At 41.9% G+C, this 17,563-nt stretch overlaps 1 protein-coding gene across 1 annotated transcript in view; it reads right to left on the bottom strand.

Moving 5' to 3' along the window:
* pip5kl1 (phosphatidylinositol-4-phosphate 5-kinase like 1) overlaps positions 1–16,441 on the bottom strand; it is a 30,179-nt gene extending 13,738 nt beyond the window's left edge. Inside the window, exons 1-7 of the mRNA XM_022744572.1 lie at positions 16,264–16,441; positions 10,885–10,935; positions 10,638–10,792; positions 8,184–8,308; positions 1,479–1,513; positions 1,331–1,386; positions 1,137–1,249 (exon numbers count right to left, since the gene is read on the bottom strand). Of these exons, the coding sequence (XP_022600293.1) occupies positions 1,137–1,249; positions 1,331–1,386; positions 1,479–1,513; positions 8,184–8,308; positions 10,638–10,792; positions 10,885–10,935; positions 16,264–16,440 (712 nt within the window). The 5' untranslated portion in view covers position 16,441. The remainder of the gene's footprint in view (positions 1–1,136; positions 1,250–1,330; positions 1,387–1,478; positions 1,514–8,183; positions 8,309–10,637; positions 10,793–10,884; positions 10,936–16,263) is intronic.
* Between the last annotated feature and the right edge of the window lie 1,122 nt (positions 16,442–17,563).

The raw sequence follows: 17,563 nt of genomic DNA, 5'->3' as shown, positions 1-17,563 counted from the left end.
TCCAACTCCTCTACCTGGAGCTCTTTCTTACCCTGGATAGAGTACTCCCACAACTCTCTTCTGAGCTCTGCCACAGGGGTGTCTCCTGATGAAGCTTCACTTGGCTACCAGCCTCCTCTTTTTCCCTCCCAGGAAGAGGAGCTCTCGGTACCCTTCATCCAGCATCATCTACGCCGTTGTGAGTCGATCTGGAAGAAAACCAAAACGGCTCTGGAGAAGACTGCTGTAAGGAACAAACATCTAGCTGATAAACGCCGCATCCCTGCCCCACAATACTGTGAAGGTCAGTCAGTTTGGTTATCCTCAGGCAACATCCCTTTGAGGACTGACTCAAAGAAATTGTCTCCCCGCTTCCTGGGCCCCTTTCCCATTGTGAAAGTCATTAACCCCTCTGTTGTCCGATTGAAGCTTCCTGCCTCTATGCGCGTCCATCCCGTGATTTCTCCATGTTTTCCCCTTCTCCTTTTGTGGGTGTGTCTTTGTCTGTGTCTGTCTGGGGCTGGGGCGGCGCCAGGAGGTCACTGGAATCAAGCTGTACACCCGCTGCAATCACTCACCTGCTCCTCATCTCACAATCAAGCCACCTACACTGCTGCAGGATAAAGGACCGGTTCATTCCTCCACTCCTCGCCAGATCGTCCGTTACCCACCCGTGTTCCTGTGTCCTGCTTTCTGGCTCCATTACTCACGTCAACCAGCTCTGCTTCAACTACTCACCTGCCCTTCTGGAAACTCCACAGCCTGGATCCACATTGGCCTCAGCCCCCCTTACTGGTTCTCTACAAAAATAAACTGTGATTCTCATCCTATTTGGTTTCCTGAGTCTGCATCTTGTGGTCCCACATTCAGTATACTTAACAATATCAGGAATGCCCAGAGGGAATTTCACGACTTCTGTCACACAGTGACCTCACAAAATACATTTTTGGTCATGACTCACAAATTCATTCACTAATTATGGCACAATTTAACCAAAATATCTATAAGGATAAAATGAAGTGATGTGTCTGATTAGATGTTTGCACATGTTTCATTTTAAAATAGAGGAATGCATTTTGACACAGTTGTAGAAACAATTCACTGACCAGCCTGAGGGGGGGTATAATAATATCACCCTTACTATCCTGCTTCCTTACCCAGAGTGATGTACTGGCCCTCAAAGTTCAGATCTTTGAGAACCACAATAATCTGGCTCCCCTCTGGTGAGGGGTCCGTCCATCGACTCACCTCACAGCCCTTAATGTCGTACCTGACAACACAGAACACATGTCAGACAACATGAACTGCTCCTAATGTTACTCCCTCTGTGTTATTTCTACTGGCAGCTTACCTGGCATTGATCCGATCATCTGGATAAAACACACTTTGCATAACAATGAAGTATTTCTGCAAAGGACAAGTGGAACAGACAAGGTTCTTTATGATCATTGGTAACATCCTGTTATAGAAGTAGAGCAGTGATAAAATGTGATGTGTACCTTCCGTCTGTGTGGGATCTTGATCCTGTGGACACCTGGAAAACACAAGAGAAAACACTCAGTCCAGTGCAACAGTTTATTTACTCAAGTACTGAGTTAATATACAATGACTCTTCCCATTCTGTGCTACTTTATACTAATACTGTACATTTTACAGCCTTAGTTGTTATCAATATTTTCCAAATTAAGTTTTACATTAAAAAATATATGATAAGTTTATGAAGTACAACACTGTGTTAAAGATTAAACCAGTGGTTCAGAACCTTTTTGAGTTGACTCACAAAACATCTGTGTGTATTCAAGGCTCCATCATAACAACGTTTTGTTTGGTTTTTATGGGCATTCCCTAAATCCTTTAAGGACGCTGGCATCCTTTCATTTTTAGTTGAAGTGATCCCAGATGTCTTAGCGCGTGACTTTCCCAAGGGTCTGGAAATGAATAGAGCTCACCGGGTGCTTACCTCACGCAGAGCGGGAAACCAGCCACATACAGCCATAGTGGCTAGGTTCCTAAAATAACAAGACCGGGATCAGATTATGCAAGCAGCACAAAACAAGGGAGAGTTGATGTGGAGAGGACATCATGATTATCATGATTTTTCCTGACTACTCCAAGGCAGTGAATGAGAAACGCAAGCAGTTCAACAGTGCAAGCAGATGCTCCATGAATGCCCCATGGGTTTTTCCCTGCGCTTCCTGGCTGTGTTGGTCATCAATCCCAAGGGTGAAGATGATCCCCAGAAAGCCCTGGAATACATTGTGACTGATGCTTCCAGTGATACTCATCCACTGAGCAAACATAATAACATGGTTACTGTTGAAAAAAAAAAAAAAAAAGGTAATTTGACACAGTGTTGAGAAGATGTTATACTGCCCCCTACTGACAGCTTTTGTAAGTGTTTTTTTTCTCTGTTCTAAACAAAAAAACACGAGACAACAATAGGTTATGGGCCCAGAGCGTCGCTGAAAAGCCGTGTTGTGATATAAACAGTGTTGTGGGATTCACAATGGAAAATAAGCTGAGCGGGCCAGAGAACTGGGCAACATGGGAATTTCAGATGGAGCACTTGCTGAAGGCAAAAGGACTGTGGGGCATGGTAATGGAAACCGACAGTTTTCAGAACCACAGTCTGTAAAACTTGGTGACAGCAGGGTGGTGGATGCACTAGGACTTGGCAACATCAAACTCAGAATGACATTCAAAGTCAGTGATGTAAATGTATGATGTGCTGTATGCTCCCAAGTTATCCGGGAATCTTTTCTCAGTGGGAGCTGCTACAAGAAAAGGAAATACAGTGCAGTTCAAGAAGTCTCGCTGCTACATACAGTACGTGGGAAAGATGGAACTCTCCATGGGATGGGAACACAAAGATCTGATGGGCTATATCAGCTGGACGTCGAGGGAAGTTTGCCTGTGTGTCACGGTGCATCAAGTGCATCAGTAACAGCCAGCCTGTGGCATCAGCGCCTGGGTCACACCAGCAAATTAAAGGAACTCAAAAATCTGGTAAATGGAGTGGATTTTACTGCAGAGAAAGAAGCTACCTTCTGTGAAGCCTGTGTGGAGGGCAAGCTGTCTAGAAAACCACACAAGCCAGTGGGAGAGATTCGCACCAAACGTAAGTTGCAGTTGATCCATAGTGATGTCTGTGGTCCCATGCAGACTGAGTCAATAGGTGGAGCAAAGTACTTTGTGACTTTTATTGATGATTATTCCAGATGTTGCAAGGTCTACTTCCTGAAACAAAAAAGTGAGGTTCATAGCAAATTCAAGGAATTTGAAAAAAACATTCTCCAATGAGTGTGGACAGAAAGTCACAAGGCTGAGAACAGATAATGGTGGGGAATACATATCCAGTGAATTTCAAGAATACTTGAAACCTCAAGGTATTCACCATGAGATGACTGTACCTCACACACCTCAGCAAAATGGTGTTGCTGAAAGGAAAAACAGAACACTGATTGAAGCAGCCAGAAGTATGCTGTCTCATGCTAAGTTGCCAAAAATGTACTGGGCAGAGGCTGTAGCAACCTTCAGCAGATATACAGAACAGAGATGGAGTGGCAAAAAGCCAGACATGAGTCATACGAGAGTATTTGGCTGTGTTGCTTATGCACATTCCTGCATTCCTAAATGGACACCTGGAGGAAGAAATCTACATGGAGCAACCAGAGGGATACATCAAACCAGGACAGGAACATCTTGTGTGCAAACTGAGGAAGTCAATATATGGGCTGAAACAGTCTCCTCGCTGTTGGAGCAAGGCTTTCACAGAGTTCATAAAAGACATTGGCTTTAAACAGAGCATATCAGACCCATGTGTGTTAGAGATTCTAGCTGTGTATGTTGATGATCTGATTTTGATCACGGAATCAACAGAAAGCATGGATGAGTTGAAACAAGCTCTCAAAAGGCGCTACAAGATGAAGGACATGGGGGAGCTGTCCTATATCCTGGGCAACTCTGTTGTTCAAGACAGAGCAAAGAAGTGTGTCTTTCTGCATCAGAAGCATTACATTGAAACCATTCTCCAGAAGTATGGAATGAGCAATGCTAATCCCATTGCAACCCCTGCTGATGCAAATGTAAAGTTAAGAAAGGATGATGGTGTCAGTAAACCTGTGAACCCAAGTACTTATCAGTCCATGGTAGGTAGTTTGTTGTATGCAGCAATGGCCACACGGCCAGACATACTAGCACAAGCAGTGAGTGTTGTGTCAAAGTTCAATGCAAATCCAAACACTGCACATCTGACGGCTGTGAAAAGAATTCTTCGATACTTGAAGGGTACAGTGAATCTTGCCCTCAAGTATGAGCAGTCAGAGTCAGGAACTTTGATTGGTTTCTCAGATGCTGATTGGGCCGGAGATCAGGATGACCGTCACTCAACAACTGGAAATATGTTTTTCCTGAGTGGAGGAGCAGTGAGTTGGTTCAGCAAGAAACAGGCAACAGTTGCACTGTCAACAGCAGAAGCCGAGTATATTGCACTCAGCCAAGCAGCTCAAGAAGGTACCTGGCTGAAGCGATTACTGACTGAACTTGGAATGAGTGATTCGCCTACAGTGATCCTGGAGGACAATCAAGGAGCCATCGCGATCGCAAAGAATCCAGTCAATCATTCAAGAACTAAACACATAGACATTCGCTACCATTACATTCGTGAATGTGTGCAGAATGGGCAAATACAAGTACAGTATTGTTCAACAGTTGATAAGAAGGCAGATATCTTGACCAAGCCACTGACAAGACAAAGGTTTGAGTACCTTAGGAGAGAGTTCGGGCTTTACCCCGTTTAAATCTGTGTAATATGCTTACTGTACTGTCTATTGTTCAATATGTTATGAAAACTGTAAGCAAGGTAACAGGGAATAAGAAGAAAAAATAATAAGAAAAAAAAACTTGTGCAAGTTTGGAAGGATTTATTATTTTGACATTATTTGTGAGGTTGAGCACTGATCTTAGTTATGGAAATTGCTTAAGTGCTTATATGCCAGTGTAAAATTAAGTGGGAGTGTTGTTTTTTTTTTCTCTGTTCTAAATAAAAAAACACATGAGACAACAATAGGTACGACATATTTTCCCCTGCCTTCACCTCCCAGGACGGACACATTTTTTCCCCCTGCACACTTAATGGATCCAGGTATGCCCAGCTCTGCGTGGTATTTTTTATTAAAATTTTTTTACCCTTTTGTTGTTATCTACTGCTCAAATTAAGGGTAACTGTTTTTCCCTACACTGTGATTCGGGTTTACAAGTGTATAAATTTACCCTGTTGGAAATGTCCTGGACGTGCGGGCCAGTTTACAAATAGTGATGATATTAGAGCCTTCCTTAGCAGTCTAAGTCTTCCTACTCTAATAGAAGAACAACGTGACTTATTAGATGCACCCATCACTGTAGAGGAGGTGGAATTTTATAAATGTTATACTACTGAGTTGGCACCTTTACTCTTAGATATGTACAACGAGGCGTTTGAAACTGGCTCTTTGCCCCCCACTCTGATGGAGGCAGTTATCACAGTAGTTTTAAAGAGCAGTAAAAATCCAACAGACTGCAAAAACTACAGGCCCATTTCGCTGCTCGGTTATGATGAAAAGGTGTTGTCAAAGCTTCTATCTTTAAGGCTCAATAAAGTTATTACTTCGCTGATTCATCCTGGCCAGGTGGGCATCCTCCCCAAATGTAGCTACGCCAATAATATCAGACGCCTGATTAACATTATGTGGGCTACTCATAATAATGATTCCCCTGCAGCCGCCATTTCTCTGGATGCAGAAAAAGCATTTGATAGGGTGGAGTGGTTCTATCTATTTCTCACCCTGGAGTCATTTGGTTTCAGCAATAAATTTATCATCTGGACTCAGCTGCTGTATACTCATCCTAGAGCGGCAGTATGAACTAACAGCCTGATTTTGCCCTGGTTTGAGCTTGGTCGAGGAATCAGGCAAGGCGACAGCATCTCCCCAGGCCTCTTTGCGCTGGCCCCTCGAACCTCTGGCCACAGCCATTCGCCTGGAACTGGCAATTCCAGGGTTCAAAATTGGCCAGTCAATCCACAAACTTATGCTGTATGTGGACGATATCCTCGTTTTTGTCTCTGAGCCTGAGCACTCACTTTCCGCACTATTCAAAATTATAGATACATTCTCTTACCTGGCAGGGTACAAAGTTAATTGGTCGAAATCAGAGGCTCCTCCCTTGACTCTGCACTGTCCCAAGTCAATGTTCCAGAGAGGCACTTTTTCATGGCCTAGCAATGGCATCAAATACCTGGGTGTCTATTCCACCTAATTAGCCGACTTAGCTAAGGTTAATATTGAACCTCGGCTGGTCCAACTTGAGGCGGATATTGATAGATGGGCCCCACTTTTTTATCACTGTTTGGGAAAGCCAATGTCTTAAAAATGACCTGTGTACCTAAGTTTAATTATATTCTCCAGGCCCTCCCAGTCAGAATTCCACTCAAATATTTTTAAAGATTTGATAAGCTTTGCAACAAATTTCTCTGGAACAGTAAGCGCCCCAGGCTTAATTTACATAAACAACAAAGGCCGGTTGACCAGGGTTGATTGGGTATTCCCAATCTATTACTTTACTATTATGCATATTATCTCAGACATCTCGCCCACTGGTGTTTGCCCCCCGAGCGTGCTCCGCCCTGGTACTGCATTGAAAGCGCACTCTTTGATGCACTCCCTCCCCTCCACTTTATCACAGCAATATTGCCTGGTGAAGCGCAGACCCACCCTATACTTGCGAACATACAATTGATCTGGAAAAGAATTTCTATTAAACTTAAATCTAACCCCCACCTGAATTTATCAGCAAGCATCTGGCTTAACCCTAAGTTAAAAATAGAGAAGAAACCATTTCTTTCCAAATTTCTTTCTTTCCTCTAATGTAATTAAAATTTAATGCACTGGCCATGAGGCATCTAAATATTACTCCATGCTGCTTAAATGTTTTAATAGTCCAGTCTCTAATCTTAAATCAGCCTGGGAGACTGATCTTAACCTATCCTTCACAGAGCAGGAATGGAATAACATTTTAAAAAACTATAAAAAATCATCTCGGGAACTCAGAACGAGACTAGTACAGTTTAAAATAATAAACAGGGTATACTGATCCCCCTCCAGGTTATTTAGGGTGAAATTAAGAGATAGCCCGAATTGCTGGAGATGCGGGGTGGGCGTTGGCACTCTCCTCCACATGATGTGGTCCTGCCCTGTTGCACAAAACTTTTAGACAGCAGTACATGACAACATCAAAATTATCCTTAAATTAGACATTCCATTCTGCCCGAGCTTATTTGTATTGGGTGATCCTCTCCCTTTAAAACATCTGCCTGCATCACAGGCAGACTGGGTCCAGACATCCCTCATGTTAGGGAGAAAACTTATTGTTACAGAATGGAAGGCAGTCTACCCGTCGCCAGTCAGGGTGTGGTTTTCTCAGCTGGGTATTGTGGCTGCACATGAGCGCCTTTCCTTTAGATTGACCAATCAGGTGGATAAATACAACGTGGTGGGGGAATTACATCTCCTTTATCAAAGGTCCCTAATACAGCAATACAACAACATACCAGCCCGAATCTTTAGGAAATATCTTGAATAACGATATGTACCATTTAACTACCTTCACATCTGCCAAAGTACAGCTCTGTATGTGTGTATGTAAATGAATGTGTATGTACTGTATGTGTATTATTTTATTTTATTTTATTTTTTTATTTTATTTTTTTTTCTATTGTCAATTCTCTTCTAGCTAGTCTGTGTCAGGCGTGCTTGATTTGTTGATTGTTCATCTATATAATTTTGTATCCTGTGCAATTTGTCTGTCTTCTTTTGGCCTTATGTTGAAGGCTATCTTATGTTTTGTCTTTCCTCTTGGTTAAAAAAACAATAAAAACTACTGATTACAAAAAGTGTCCTTAAACACACCACATGGAGTCTTCACTTCAGTCTGAGTCTGAATGAAAAGTCTCTGCTAGTTGAGCTCACCAGCACTGTCTGGATGTTAGGCCACTAATCTAAAATGCTAATGCTAATCTGTGCTAACATGCGTTTCTTGTGGTTAAGAACGTGTGTGTGTGTGTGTGTGTGTGTGTGTGTGTGTGTGTGTGTGTGTGTGTGTGTGTATGTGTGTGTGTGTGTGTGTGTGTGTGGGTGTGTGTGGGTGTGTGTGGGTGTGGGTGTGTGTACCTAGGAACTTGACTAGCAATGAGTGGGGGTACTTCCTCAGATGCTCCATGTAGATCTTCAGGTTGGACAGAAGAAATTTGATCTCTCTTTTGTTCTGGGTCTTCAGAAAGAAGCGTTTATCATTTCTAGAATTTCAAAAGTTCAGAGTCAGTAGATGTCATCAATATCATCAATATCATCAATAATACAACATTCCCAAACACCAACCCTTTATAATAAAAAGCTTTGGAGCAAGTGAGGACTCGTGTCAATCAGAGACAGTTTCAGGAGCCTCTTACAGCTTTCCAAATAAACCAGATTTTTTATGAATCATATGGGTAGTCTGAGTCTCTTAGACAGACACAGACAGCAGCAGTAGGAAGTGAAGTCATGATGTCATGCCTTCTCTAAGTCCAGTCTCTCATTCAGCATTTCATCGGTCTCCTGCGTATTCTTCTGGTTTACTTTTTACGAGACAAACTGCCACCCACTACAGCAGTTACCACATTCTACTACCTTTTAAGAAACTGAAACTGTAGTGATCTAAAACAAGTTAAACAACTTTTACTTTATGAGCACAGAATGAAACTACAGCTCTCATGAATAAACTTCAGGTGGATACTTCATTCACATCCATAAAACTCACCAGTGCTCTCTTCTAAAGTCATTTTTTCAACTTCCTGGTTGTGATCTCTGAAGTCTGACTCCTGTCTGTGCTGCTGTTACTTCAGAATGAGTAATTACAGACTGAGTTAACTGCCACCCCTGGACCCCATGGACTCTTCTGTACGAGGGGTCCCCATGAGTGGACTTTCATCTATGAGCATCTCGGGTTTCAAACAAGGAAGCTAAAGAAGGAAGCTAAAGAAGGAAGCTAAAGAACATAGCATATACACAACATGTATTGAATTCATAAAACTACCATCTTTATCTAAACGAAGTGAGCTAAAGGCTGTGTCCTTAGTTAGTTCTAGTTCTTTAGTTACTGATGCTGGACTTGAAAATAGATGTGACCCTGGATCATAGTAATTTCAACAGTGTTAGAAAAAGACAACACATAAAATGCTATGTGATGGGTTACAACAGGTGCCACTCGCCACAATAAACACCAGCATCTGGTTGTACCTTTTCCTGGACTCACTATGACCTGAAGTTACAATGGTAGTGAGGAAGAATATAAACATTCTTCAGTGTAGACTTGCTGACACCTAGGAATAACTCTATAACCCCACTGAGTTGGCCCCTTGATCCTTCGATCAAGGAGATACTACTTACCTTAATCGAGTACCCCTCCCTGTTTATTATCAACCACCATCTGTCCCCGTATAACACCCCTTCTTCCCTCTTACATCACCAACGCTTCATTGTCTTAACAACATCTTACCTGTGCATATGATGATTCAGTCTAGGGGCCCTTCCTGCCCTACCTGTGGATATGCTGACTCAGCTTAAGAGCCCCTCCTACCCCTTTGATAACTTGAACCTAGGTGTTACACAGCAAGACCTCTAGAGAACATTACCTTTTGTTTCTAACCTCCTTTCAACTTGTTATCCTGTCTGTAACCCCAGGTATATGCAAATACAGTTGTCTATCCCTTTGTCTTCATCTGTATAACTGTCCCCCCGCCCTTCACTCTGGGTCAGTCTACTGCCTCAGACTCGCTCTGTGTCAGCTGGCTCATCGTATCCTGGGAAACCAATAAACTCACATCACTACAGCAAACTTGAATCTAAGGACTTGAGTGAATTTTCTTCAACAGTAGCTGAAAGAGAAGGTCACAGTTACATTGGATAATTGGTCCAAAAATAAAAAGAGTGTGGCCTCTCTGAGTAGTTCTGGTGAACCTGCAGAGCCTGCTGTGTATGTTGTCATTTTATTCCTGCAAGTTGGTAACCTGCAGGTATTCCTCTAGTCTAGTATTGACAGCCATCCACTGACTCACATGTGTAAACAAACAGTTTCCAAGTTGACCTGGATCTATAATTTGGTCAAAAAATCTGAGACCACTTTCCCATTCTGGTCGCAGACATTTGGACCCAATGTAGATCCCTATGCAGTTAGTCATGATGACCATTTTTGGCAGATTCAGATACAGACATTTGAGACATTTGAAATGACTCATGTGAATCATGTTTATTTAGAAAGCTGTAGGAGGTTTATGCCATTTGGCCTGATACACATCATGTTCCTAATTTCTCTTCCAGAGTTTGCACAACCCATGGGGTCACGACAGCTACATTTATGGGAAGTACACCAGATTGAGGCTATAAAGCTGAGGTTATGGCTGGCGTTCAAAGTTAGAGATACTGCAGAGGATTAATATACTGTAAGCTAATGGAAAGATAAATGTTAATTTCTTGTGAAAACAGCAGAACATTGTGTGTGTGTGTGTGTGTGTGTGTGTGTGTGTGTGTGTGTGTGTGTGTGTGTGTGTGTGTGTGTGTGTGTGTGTGTGTGTGTGAACAGTGACTGACGTCAGGAAGAAGTCGGCCTTGCTCTTGGAGTTGCTGATGAACTGGAGGTAGCAGTTTTCAGAGCACAGAGACTTCTGATACTCCTGCTCTGTCATCCCCAAAGAGCCACGCAGGCTGGCAAACACCGGACCTGCAAAGGTCTCCATTGTAAAGTCCTGCAAACACACACATACACATGCAGCTAAATTGGAGGTGTAAGCATTCAACACCATAATGTATTTATAGAGACACAGACACATGGACCTACCTTATGAATCTGAGTGACCTCTAATCTGAAATCATCGTCTGACACTTCATTCTAGAATCGAAGAAAACATGGAAACATGTCACAGGGAATAAGAAAGCCTGATTATCTATTATGGATTCATGCATTATTTGATGATATATACATATATATAAGATACATTAATCTGTTTTTAAATGAGGATGCATGACAGAAATGTGACATATGGTGATGTTTTGTCCCCCACTTTGTTTGCAAACTAAATGAATGCTTTAGAAAGCTTTACATGTGAGATATTGTGTGGAAGGGAAATGATTAGTATTCTTCTCTATGCAGACAACTGCATCTTTTACTGTCACCATCTTTACTGTAGTGGACAGCACTGGTTTATCTGCAGTTTCATGAGATGGTTTTCAGTGGCTGAGCACATGAAGTTCACATCACTATGCACAATGCCAAGTATCAGATGGAGTTGGAACAAACTACCAGTGAACTCTGGAGCATGCTCACTCATGCCTCTGAATGAATGGATGATTCTGGGTTTGGTGGATGTGACGAAGAGGAGTAATGTAGCGGGGTTGATTCTCCTGGTTTGGGTCCCTTCATTCCAATGAAGGGAAATCTGATGCTCCAGGATACAACAATCTTTCAGGCCATAGTGCTCTTCCCCTCATGGTGACAGTTCACCTTCTTCTAATGGCTCCTTCCAGCAGGATCATGCTCCACGCAACAAACGGGAGTGACAAACAGGAACCCCCCCCCCCGTCTCCAGACCTGAACCCAGTAAACACCTTTCGGATGTGGTAGAACAGGAGATTGGCAGCGTGAATGTTGAAATGCTAAGTTGAAATGAAATAGAAAGTAAAGGGTCTGAAATTATATGTTATTGCTGTTATTCTCATGTAATGTGTGTGAATTAATTAGGGATCGACCCTAAAATTCGGCATTTGGCATTTTCCAATTGTCAGTATCACTGGAGCAATGTCCCACCCATGGCACCATCTGATTGGTTAGACATCATGAGTAATGGCCTATCACGTGTACACAGACAGTCACAGACCACAGCAGCTCCAGTTAACAAGCAGCTCCGGTTAACAAGCGGAGCTGTGTGTGGAAGGTAAGACAGCAGACATCTCTGAAGATGTACTACAAATCACAATCTTCTACACTGAAGTTAGAACAACACCACAAGTTCATATGTTGATCAAAAACACACCAAGCAAGAGAGAGAGAGAGAGAAGCTAGCGCTAACTGCTAAGCTAAAGTAACTAGCTGATCTGAACAGCATGTGAACAACAGCTGAATCAGTGAAAGTTGCTAAAAGGAGCAGAGAGCTGTGGGCGCTGGAGCAGAACTAGAGTCATTTTAAATGTACAGCAGGTAGTTAGACACTGTGACGAAGAAAAGGAAGCATTATGTGTGATAAAATAGAGCAGCATTAACACTACTAGTATGAGAAACCCCTGCAACTGGAGATGAGACACCACCACCACACTGACTGTAGTACGTGAATTACTAACTACTGTTACTGAAAAGACCTTTTACTGCAGTAGAAGTAAAATCACTGTGTAAACATCTTCTCAGATAAAAGTACAAAGTAAGTCAGTTAAAATGTCTCTGAGTAAATGTGTTACATTTTAAAAGGGGAAAGGTGAAAACATCTTATTTGGTGATAATAATAATATATGATAATACTATTAAATTAAAGAGCATCTTTAGGTTACCAGGTGAATCAGTTCACAGCAACAAAATCAACCAATTAATCCCAGTCAGGCTCTTTGCAGCCTGTGCATACACATGATAACTACTAATATACACTCTGTTGTCAGTTTATTAGGAACATCCAGGTAAAACTGATGTATAGTAATACAACTGTCCTGCAGTAAATCCTCTTTCATGAGAGTTATAATGTGCAGTTTTTAATAAGTAGGTTTTAGACAGTTGTTGATTCAACTGTGAGATCATTGTGCTGGATGTATTGTGTGGAGCTGTGTGACATTATACAGAGGTGTTTCTGTTATTTAGCCTTCTTTCACTGATATAAATGGGGTGGACAACACAATAGAAACACCTGGACGCCACGTGGGTGTCCTTATACACCAGTAGATTTGTGTTGGCATATCGGTTCCCAATATCGGTTATCGGTCTCCTTGATTACGATAATCGGTATCGGCCCTGAAAAAAAACCCATATTGGTCGACCCCTAGAATTAACTTGACCTATCATATGTTATGTGATACAAAGTGAAGGGGTGAAGAATATGTCTGATGCCGCCATATGTTCTATGTACATGTGTGTGTGTGTGTGTTGTGTTTTTGGGACTCTGCATATAGAACACAACAGACAGGACCATCATGCATCAGCCTACTGAGTCAGCAGAGTGTGTTTGACTGGGATTAGTGTGAAGCAGCAGCAAACAGATGTCTGTTCGACTGTCCTGTGACTATTCATTCAGCAGCAGGGTGGACTCTGCTGTTCCCGTTCAGCTGTGGTATTCCCACAATTTCACATGACGGAGGAAAACAACTGCCGCTACTACTACCATACCACATATGGTATACCACATATAGGTTATAACAAAATCCTTCAGGACCCCGAGCCCTGGTGTCATATTTGACTCTGAACATAAACTTTACTTTTAGGCTCATGTAGGTTATGTCACCAAACCTATTTCTCATAATCTGAAAAATAGAGCAATAGTTTGTCCTTTTCTGATGCTCACTTTAACATCCAGCAGACTAAACTAGTAATCAGTTACAACTGAACTCTGCTGTCCGTGTGCTGACCACAACCAGAAGGAGAGAACATATTACACTTGCTTTTAAGTACTTCCATTAATTACCTGTCAGTTTCATTTTGAAATTAAAAACTATTAACTAGAAACTAGTCCCAATAAAGCAGTTCACAGTCTCATGGGACAAGTCTTTAGTTTATATTGGATCAGTCTGATAGCTCATAGTGTTGATATCTTTAAATGCACAGTCTGTAACTTCTGCCTCTGGTGGTCTCTCAATCAAAACAATAACAGATGATGGCATTGGGTGACGTCAGGCTATAGCGTGGGATCATAGGAGATGTTGTCTTCACCACCATCACCGTGAGCTCCTCCCGGTTCGGATTCCTACAGTGTGAGTGGTTCAGGAAATCAAACAGACCTGGTGATTCTAACCGTTAAAGTCAGAGTTTGAGCGACGCTGTACGGAGGACAGAGACTCAGGGAAGAGCTGGAGCTGAGATCGATGCTAACCTTTGTTCTGATTGTTCCTCTGAAAACTTATGAAGCAGATGTTCAGCAGGTTTTTACCAGCAGCTGAATGATCCACAGAGGTGTCCTCCTCTCCACAACAAACATTTCCTCAGCTGGTTTCTCTGATAACTTCAGATCCAGACGTCCGACGACTAAAATCCTTCATCTGGTTCAGATACAGAGCTGAAAACCACCAAGGTGGAAAAAGTGTATGTGGCTTAAAACTAGATAAAAGTCAATGTTGAGCTTCTGTCAGACAAACACACTGACACATGATCATAGAGGATATGATGTCGCTGACAGGCGACCAATGAAATGTTACCATGATTAAAATCACAGATTTCTCTGGTTTGAGAATTGATGGAAACATTTGAGATGATGTAAGAACACAACTCAACAACATATAGAACACAGGTCCAGTTGTTTTCAGACATTTTAAGTAACAGATTAGAACTTTAAGTGTAAATTTAAAACCTCTTTAGTCTGGCTTTTCATTAGAATGTTTTCAGGTTTTTATTTTCTTATTTAACCATTTATTTTATTGTATTCATATTGTAAAGTGGTTTGTTCTTCATTTTTTTATTGTCTTTTATCTGTTTCACAGTTTTTCAATCAATTTCAGCTGTTATTAGTTTATTACAATTATATTATTTAATCATTTGTATTACTTGTGTGCATCAGTGTCAAACTGCTTCACTGTTTTAGACCTGTAGTGTCTGACACAGTGTCTACAGAGCTGTGTAGTGAAAGTAGCAGCAGCTTCAGTTCTTCACACACACGACTGTCAGTAGCTCGAGCACAGCACACAATCACTGTAGTTATGATCGGCTTGTTGAGTCGTCTGTGAAGCACTTTGAATCACACCAACCTGAATAAAAGGTGACATTTTTAAACCATTCACTCTCTATTTATTTTTCAATGATAGCAATTCAATGTATTCACAATCTGTAATGACCTCTCCTCTTTAGTGGCAGAGTCAGCCTCTCCTGCACTGGTTTCAAATTACACATGAAGACTGATTGCATATAAAGCGGCAGGAAATCCAACTGTTACAGCAGGTAATTTGATCTGATTGATTTTAGCACCATACACCATCTCAGAGCCCATGAAGTTACTGAATGGTCTGGTTGCACCATTATCCCTCTGCTACAGGGGAGAAAAACGCTCGGGCTTGTTTGCATTTCTTTAAACCAATCACAGTCGTCGTGGGCGGAGCTGAGTCCGGGATGCAGCGTTGGTGCTCCTGCAAAATAGATTCGTAGGGGAACTTGTTGTGGTTGAACCAATATTTGCAGGTGAGGAGGTGAGCATGTTGTTGTTTCTGTGTAGTGAAGGGGAGTTTGAACGGTAACAGGCAGGTGAAAGAGAGGCGCCTAATGGTAGGATTAACAGAGTGCTGTAACCCTAACCCTGTGTGTGTGTGTGTGTGTGTGTGTGTGTGCGTGTGTGCGTGCGTGCGTGCGTGCGTGCGTGCGTGCGTGCGTATCAGCAGGACAAACTGCAGTAACTAACTTCCACCATGCACTTGCCTCTTTAACATCACATGGTATCTTTGCCTCACAGTTTGAAACACTGTGGTGTCACAAGCCAGACAACTGTCCTGGGGCCCCAGACACCCAGGGGCCCTGGTCAAAACACCTGCTGCTATTGTTTTCTTTATGAGCTGACACGTCAGTGGCGTCTTGACACATACCATTGCGTCAGCGGGTTCATCATATTCACATTCAAATGACACAACATTCACAAAGGTTTGTCAGTGGGTGTCTGATTTGTAGCTTCATTTTTAACAGTGCAAATCAAATAAAGTTATTGTTGATACGAAAAAAAAGCTCTGATGACAAAAACAAATTATAAGGCTGATGTTATAACTACAGCTGTAGAGAGAGGGCCTGTATCACCATGTTAACCTCTTGTTTGATTTTATCTTGCTTTGTTCTCTTCAGTGGAGCAGGCTACAACTTGAAGCCTTTTTATTCATTGTAAGAATTCAGTTTGGCTTTATTTACTTTACTAGTGTTTAATGTATATGTGAATACACTGTTATGGCACAGTTGCAGCACTGTCTGTGATCTTTAATTTGAATACTAAGTGAGAAGCCTTTAAACATCATGTATGTGTAGATGGTTGAAATGTTGCCTCAGCTGGTTCGTACTCACTATGGGTGCGTTGTCTATGGTGCTTTGGATGGCTGCTGCCAGTCCCTCCTTCATCATGCAGGTCAGGCCGTAGAACTCGTGCTGCTGGTCGATCTCAAACAAGCCCAGAAGTTTCCATTGCTGCCTCAGACCTCCCCATCTCCTCCTCTTCACCGAGCGTTGGTGGTGGCCAGACATCCTCCCCACGCCGCCCGCAGCCGCCGACGTCTCCATCTACACTGAAACACAAATCTGCAACATTTGAGAGAGGAGGTTTTTAAAGCTGCAGCTAAGAGAAATCAAAGAGTAGGTAGAGGCCAGAGAGGCCAGTGACAAACACAAAAGACAGCTGACTATCAGCTGAGTCTTTAACAGCGTAACTATGGAGACCAACACAAAGGGATAATAGCTTCACCGGCTCTGCTGCGGTTAATGGCATAAAGCTGGTCCTCCAGCCACCACATCTCTGCATTAAAACACTTTTTAAATGTTCAATTGTGTCCACATGTGTTAGAATGAAAGACAGCACAAGCACAAAAATGTCCCATTAAGTAATGTAGGAGCATAAGGCAGAAAATAAACAGGAAGTGAAGACTAACAGGCAGAAGAGCAATGGTGGAAATATAGCATGTCACTGAGCTTAATAACACCACAGACTCTCACTGTGGAAGCTGTTTGTACAGTCTGACCATTTTTACACAAGCACATGAGGATCATTTTCAAAGGTTGGAGATGATGATTTTCTATATTTTCCTTACTGAAAACAAATCCCATGAAAAGACCAAAAGTAAAATTAATGTAACTAACACATGTTGTTGTGTACGTATGAGCCACACTGTTGTCACCATAAACACACACTGTAGTTTATTTAGACTCAACCACACACACATCGTCCTGCTGCCACAAGAACTCACTACAACACTAACTGTGGATTAATCCACGACTGAAAATAGTTCCCAAAAAATGCACTATTTCCTCCTGTTTGAGTAACGTTTGAGATCTTTCTTAAACATTATTTTTTTTATCTTTTTTTTTTCTTACCATTTATAAGATTCATATCTTTACTTGCAACAGATATGTTCTAATCTAGGTGAACTGATCCTTTAACCCTATGGTTATCAAGTGAAAGCAAAATTCAGTGGCTGATTTTTGAATGCGAATAAAGGGGGATGTAATTCTGACCTTTTTCTGTGCATTAAGATCAGTTCCTGTTATATTGAAAGGTGGAAAAAATTCACATTTTAAGTCTTATTTGATGCACTGTCTGTCCAAGTTATATATATCTGTTATGTTTTCTGCAATGTGTACAACCACAGACTAC

The sequence above is a fragment of the Seriola dumerili genome, unplaced genomic scaffold (genome assembly GCF_002260705.1).
Source record: "Seriola dumerili isolate Sdu_G_001 unplaced genomic scaffold, Sdu_1.0 BDQW01000081.1, whole genome shotgun sequence".
NCBI classification, from domain to species: domain Eukaryota; kingdom Metazoa; phylum Chordata; class Actinopteri; order Carangiformes; family Carangidae; genus Seriola; species Seriola dumerili.
The sequence above is the reverse complement of the archived record's forward strand: the minus strand, read 5'-3'. Positions and strand labels throughout refer to the sequence as shown.